Source organism: Syngnathus scovelli, chromosome 1 (assembly GCF_024217435.2).
Source record: "Syngnathus scovelli strain Florida chromosome 1, RoL_Ssco_1.2, whole genome shotgun sequence".
NCBI lineage: Eukaryota > Metazoa > Chordata > Actinopteri > Syngnathiformes > Syngnathidae > Syngnathus > Syngnathus scovelli.
In genome coordinates this window covers 21,775,476-21,782,383 of record NC_090847.1, presented here as the reverse complement: position 1 = coordinate 21,782,383, position 6,908 = coordinate 21,775,476, and the positions used below count along the sequence as shown (strand labels likewise).

Here is a 6,908-nt window from a genome sequence, read left to right as displayed (position 1 = left end):
CACATTCAAGCAAGTGGACCCCCAGAAATCGAAAAGATTAAGTTAAATTGGGTTACTGACTCAAGTACGTAGATTTAACACAAAAACTGCAGACTCAGATGATTTGGTTCACTGACTTGATGGAGCAGACTTGCTAGAAACACAAAAGACTCAAAGCAGATTTGGTTCATTGACTTGAAACTGTTGTATTGTTAACCGCCACAGCCTCTTTGTAAAGCCAGCTGAGCGGGGGTGTTGAAGGGTGTTGGAGACTGCAGGTGGCGGGAATGTTAAGACCAGGCCTGTACCTGTGACTCAGTGACAACAGGTGTCAATCAAAGTGGAGGAATGTGGTGAACAAAGCCTTGGTGTGTGGAGGCGAACGACGCATGAGTCACATGATCATCACAACACGTAGAACCTTTATGAGTTCTAACAGCACTCTATGGGTCCTCCTTCAGTTCAAAAAGCAGTTTCCAAAGCCTTATTAGTAGGAGCAGCGTGTGATGAAAAAACTAAGTTGAGAAATTTGAGGGACTACGCAGATTACATAATATCCAGAACTATAGGAATATAAGAGTTATTTTTGAGTTTTGGAATAGAAAATCAACCAAACAGTTATTAACCATATTCAGATTTGAGAAGACTATCATTATGTCATGATATATTTTGTTATTGTGGTATGTATAAAATAGCCTTTATTATGACAATGGATTTTTTTATTATGAAAAACACAACACACTATTGTGAGGGGACAAACAGACCCGTAGCAGCTAAAAAAAAAAAAAAAAAAAAATTTAGTAGTGCTGCAATACAAATTTTTTAAATGTAAACTCAGAAGATGTAGATAGCCAACAATTTTCAAATAAGAATCAAGAGACAGAAACTGATTAAAGGAACGGAGATGTTACAAACATTTATTACGCAGCTCTCAAAAGTCAAAATCAAGATGCAAAACATTAAATATATTCAGTATAATATACTACAATGTTCTAAGTTGTCCCGATCATATCCAGCCAATCAGAGCGTTTTGAACCGTCTCTCACGTTCAATTCGTAGTATAACTTAAAGATCTGTGATTCTCATTCTTGCATTTCAATGTGTTTGGATGAGGTGACAATGCAAATTTAGACTCACAAACTGCTATACAAAAATATTTATTTTGCGTCTTGTGTAATTTGAAGGAGTAAGAATACCTAGCTATCTATGCATGTTCATTATTCGTCATTTCCCCGCACAAATTATTGCTATTTCCATCATATCACCCAGCTTTTATACAATATATCAAATTCGGGGATAAAATAAGACAATAGATCGCCGCTAGGAGGATCCCTCTTGTACTTCATCAATACAATTTTGTATAGAAATGATACAGACATCATAAACCTAGTTCCAAAGGGAACATTTAACCATCTTCTTCAGACTTGAATATTTCTCTGAACATGTTTCTGCGTCTAATTGCGGCCTGCAAAGAAAACTAAATCATGTTGTTGGCTGTTTGCAATCAAGGGATGATTGAAGTCCGACTCAAAACACGACGCCTGTTTCCTCCTTGATCCACATTTGATTTACTGTGCTGGAGTGAGGCTCATCTTGCCGCATTTAAAACATTCTGCTTCTTCCACTATCTGGTAATGAACTGTGACTTAATCCTATTTGTCTTTTTGCCAGGATCCACACAGCCGGCTGTTAAATCTCAACACCACCCTCAAAACTTATTGGACTCCATTTGTCTTCGCACTCTCACTTCATTTTGGGCCTGTTTGAAAATTCACTCTGACACTCCATTTAATTTCCAAACGCACTCAATGTTCTACACCAGACATGGGCAAACTATGGCCTGTGGGACGGATACGTAAACAGTGTAGACTAGAGTATTAATATTTCAGAGGAACCTTGGCTATTGTAATTTTTGTACTAGAATGTAGATTTTATTGCAAAATCATTTTTTTATTGCTGAATCTTGAGTTTCTGTCAAAGTTTCTGTCTTCACTGTTGAAAATAAATAATTCACTTGGAGTAACACGTTGACTGTTAAAGCTGACTATGGTAGCTCATCTGTGGGAAACAAGTACTTTTTTTCCACTTGACCTGAGCAAAGATTTGAAGTGTGGTAAAAAGGGAAGCGAAAGACTTGATCGAGTCAAGAAAGGAAAAAGAAACTCAAGTGTTTCTTAGAAATGATGACCAGAAGTCATTGAACCATAGTTACATGGACTGTTGTGGACAGTCAATATAAATGTGTTCATATCCAGCCAATCAGAGCCCAGATAAACTCATGATTCCTGTGGTGCAAAAAAAAAAAAAATCTTGCTGATTTAATGTAAAAGCAGAACTCCTAAAACTTTCTAGTTTTTTATCAAGACGGATCTAAGGTAAGGACGTTTCATGGCTTTATCATGGTACACTGACATAAATTAGCTATTGTAAAACATGAAGTGTCAATTCCGTAATTGTGAAACAAGAAATAGTAGGAAACAGCAACATTAATAAATATATTGTTGCATAAAAAAACTATTGCATTCAAAAGTGGAGTTTTTTTTTTTTTTTTAAGGAGGGAGGTGAAAAAAAGTAAATATGTCTTAATTTTCAGGCTAAATAAACTGATTGGTTTTATTATATTTTAAAATGTTTACAACCTTTTTTTTACAATGGTCACTAAATAGGACATATCATACCATTATCACAAAATCAGTCAGTAATGTTTGAAAACTGTGACAACTGACTACATTCTTTTTTTTGTATCAATCTATGGATTTCTCCTTTTTGAACTAGAAAAAATACAGATTAACATGGATTCTATGGAACTTGATGAATGCGGCTATTTAACAAAGAACTTAACGATACAGGGGCTCGTCACTGAAGGTAATGTACAATAATAATCAACAAATTAATCAGTTCAACACAGTATTTCTTTATTTATTTATTTCTATTGTATTTTGTATTTATATATGTATTTATTTATTCATTCATTTATTTATCTATATTTAGTGAAAAAGATTTAACAATAGCCCAACCTCGGTGTGTCACGACTCGTCCCTGGTTGTTTTCTTACCATGGTTTCTGTACGCGTCGCCCCTCCTGTGTTACCTCACAAGCAATGTAATCACAGTTACCTGCCTCTTGTTACCTGTCGTGTATTTAAGTCCTGTCTGCCCCTCACTCCCCCGTCGGATTGTTCTCGTCTCTCGCCTGCAGTCTCGTCGGTTTGTCTTTCGGTTCGGTTAGTCCCTCTCCAAGTTGGTCTGTCAGTCACCCCTGTCATTCTGTCTCCGTTAAGTTATGTTAGTTTGTCGGTTCTGTTGGTTTGTTCCCCTCATCCTCCCTTCCAACTACGTTTTCCCTCAATAAACCCTGGTCTAAGCTGCATTTGGTCACCCAGTTCCATTTCCGTCCGTGACACGGTGTAAACTCACAATATCTTTCCTTTCAATTAATTCAGTGAACTTACAACAAAGAAAAAAGTCATCCAGATGCGTCACTGTGTGTCTTGGTTTGCTGTGCGCTGTCCTACTGGCCGGTAACATTGGACAATTTATCAACTGTACGTCACCCTCAAAATGTGCAAGCATGAGTGTAAGGGACATTGTTTTCACTGATTTCAACACTTTGAATCTATTTTCACAGATGAGGTATTGCCTGGTTTTTCAACAGAGAGCCAAGGTAAATCCAACCACCAGGCTCAAGAGACAGATCACCATCTCTACAAGAATAGCTCTCCCACTGACAGAGCCCATGTCGATATGAACACGCTTGAAGTGATGTTAAAGAACCTGACAAGTGACAAAGACCAGTTGCAGACCAACTACGATTCTTTGGCATCAGACAGAGATCACCTTCTCGGCAGCAAAGTGGTTTTGACTGACGAAAGAGATGAGTTGAGGGCCAATTTCCAGAGTGTGAAGCAGGAGCATAATAAGTTGCAGACCAATTACAGTCTCCTAAATAGAGAGAATGCTGTGTTACATACCCTAAATAGTGCTCTAAGGACAGACAAAGACCAGTTATGGGCTAGTTACAGATCCCTCGTTCAGCAGAAAGACCAGTTACAAACCAGCTACAATTCCCTCGTTAAAGAGCAGGAAGGTTTTCGAACTACTGTGGCTGCTGAAAGGGCTGAGTTGAAGTCCCACCTCAACAAACTAGAAAAGGAGAAAGACCAGTTACAGACCACTTACGAGTCTCTTGTTAAAGAGAAAGATGAGTTACAGAACGGTTACAACTTCCTCATGACAGAGAGAGAGCTTCTGCTCACTAATAAAACAAATGTGGCTGCAGAAAGAGATGACTTCAAATCCCGCTTTGAAAATTTAAAAAATGAGAAAGACCAGTTGCAACGCAGTGAGTCTGCACTGAGGAAGGACAAATACCTGTTACAGGTCAGTTATGACTCCCTGGTTCAAGAGAAAGATCACCTTCAGGCGAGTAAAACCACCTTGTCCGCTGAAAGAGATCTGCTGGGGTCTCGCTTGGACAGTCTGAAAAATGAGAAAGATCAGTTACAACGCAATTACTCTTCAGTGAGAAGCCAGAAAGACCAGTTACAGGCCAGTTATGAATCCCTCCTAAAAGAAAAGGCGCTGTTACAAACCAGCTACAATTCACTCGGTAAAGAGAAACAGATCCTCCTGACAAGTAAAACCACATTGGCAACTGAAAGAGATCAGTGCATGTCCCGCTTTAATGATCTGAAAAGCGAGAAAGATCGGCTACAACGCAGTTACTCCTCATTGGGAAGCGAGAAAGATCAGTTACAGAACCGTTACGCATCCCTGGCTCACGAGAAACAGCTACTAATGACCAATAAGACCAGAGTGGCTGCTGAGAGAGATGTGGTAAAGTCCCTCTACAACGATATTAAAAATGACAGAGACCATTTACAGAGAAATTATACTTTGCTGGAGGCTGACAGGGACCGACTGGAAAGAAATTACACAGTGCTGAGGTTCAGTAGTAGCTTGTGTCAGTACAGGAACAGTCTGCTGCAAAGACAAACAACTCACGGTGACTGCAACACTGTACGTGTTGAAAACGAGCAGCTCCGCTTAAATCAAAGCAGCCTGGAGACACAAAAGTACGCGCTTCAGAAGACAGTGGACAAGATGACCACCAAGATGAGCAGTAAGTACTTTGGACACCAGTCCAGTGATGGCCCGATGGCGTCATTAATCTTTCTATTTTGTTTACATTCTCTAGCCATGCTCTGTGGGGTCGGTTGGAAGAAGTTTGCCAGCAACTGTTACTTTTTGTCAACTTTGAGTAAGAGCTGGGCTGAAGGCAGACAGGACTGCATCAACAGAGGAGGGGATTTGGTTGTCATCAACAACAGAGAGGAACAGGTATGATCAACAGACTCCAATGTCAATGAGGCGTTCATTCACTTAGCTCCTGTGCTACACAAAGGTGGTTTGCTTGTTGTCTTCCCAAACAGCTATTCCTTAATGGTTTATTGGGGCGTAGCCTGCACGCATGGATTGGTCTGAGTGATCATATCAAGGAGGGAACGTGGATTTGGGTGGATGGGACCAACCTCACTATAGCGTAAGTTTTAGAACATGTCAACATTTTCCAGCAAAGTTCTCACTTCCAGGTTTTACTTCACTTAGTTTGAAGAAGGTTTGGAGAAGTAAATGAGGGGAGGCAGCTGCAGTGCAATGTGATGCAACATGTATATGGCCGGATGGAAGCATTTCGTTAATGTCGGAAATTGAGGTTATGTTCTGGGTGACAGATTCTGGCAGAATGGGCAGCCTAACAACTTCCGGAACCAGGACTGTGGTGAATTCCAGGGCAAATCATCTCTCTCCTTTGGAGCCTGGAACGATGACAGCTGTTCCCTTAAACAACGATGGATTTGTGAGAACTGATGACGATACTTAGCCTTCACCTGTTAGACTTAATGGATACCTGGTGACACTGCACATCTTCAATGTTGAATTGCTTCAGACGCACTTTCTTAGCTTGTTTGATTATTTCAGTCCTATTTTAATGATTTCTATGTGAAAATGAAAAGCTGTATTTGTTTGGGCACTCTCGTCAAAGGCTTCACAGACTCGTATTCTGGTTACCATTCATGTAAATAAATATATACAAGGACTGGTTCAATTTTGAACAGCAGAAAGGGCCGTTCTTTCTTCCAGGGCGAAAGGGGACCAGTATGGTTGGATGGTGACGGTTCAAAATGTTCTCCCATGAGGGTCATTTTGGGTGCGGTGGCTGTCAACCAATAATTGGACTGAGCCTTCTCATTAAGTGCAATCCAAAGCGTCACACCCACACAACCACCTTCTATCTCCAACCTTGAGGTGAGAGTCAGTGGGTCCCTGAGGACACAGTGGAGGAGGGCTCCTTATCTTTTTTTGGGGTGGGGCACTGCTCAGTGCAAAGCGCAAAAAGGCAGCACGCCTCCTCCATATTCATCAGTGGTGATTATGTGCTGACCTCTGTCTGCCATCAATCCCGAGTTGCTGGGCAGGCAAGGCAGGCATGGAGGAGGGAACGCATACGGACCTGACACAGCAGTCAATGAGATAACACCAGTGGTGCGAAGTAACAAAATACAAATCATTTGTTACAAGCTTAAGTATATATTTTTTAGGACTTTTTGGAAGGGTGCCTAGTCCATACATTTAAAAACAGAAATCTGTACGTCTTATATTTTCGACTCCATACTTCACTGTTACTTTTTTACCTCAACGGATGAAGAACACAATGTACATACAATGAGACAAAGTCAACCCCGATGGAAATCCTGTTTGACTAATTGATTAAGAATTTATGGATTTATAACTTGTAAAAAACCCATGGAGCAATAAGAACCAGGGAATATAATTGACGATGACACAACTGAGAACGATATTTCTACTGCTTAGCCTCTGGTGGCTTGCTTGGTAGCGGTTGACGAGCACTTTCAGGGCATGGAAAGCCTA

At 40.4% G+C, this 6,908-nt stretch overlaps 1 protein-coding gene across 1 annotated transcript; it reads left to right on the top strand.

Moving 5' to 3' along the window:
* Positions 1 to 1,671: 1,671 nt before the first annotated feature.
* Positions 1,672 to 6,091, top strand: LOC125986536 (C-type lectin domain family 4 member F). Its single transcript, XM_049750165.2, has 7 exons — positions 1,672 to 2,354; positions 2,755 to 2,844; positions 3,422 to 3,523; positions 3,607 to 5,100; positions 5,176 to 5,318; positions 5,411 to 5,520; positions 5,711 to 6,091. The coding sequence occupies exons 2-7, from the start codon at positions 2,772 to 2,774 to the stop codon at positions 5,844 to 5,846; spliced, it is 2,058 nt and encodes a 685-aa protein (XP_049606122.1). The 5' UTR covers positions 1,672 to 2,354; positions 2,755 to 2,771; the 3' UTR covers positions 5,847 to 6,091.
* The last annotated feature ends 817 nt before the right edge of the window (positions 6,092 to 6,908 follow it).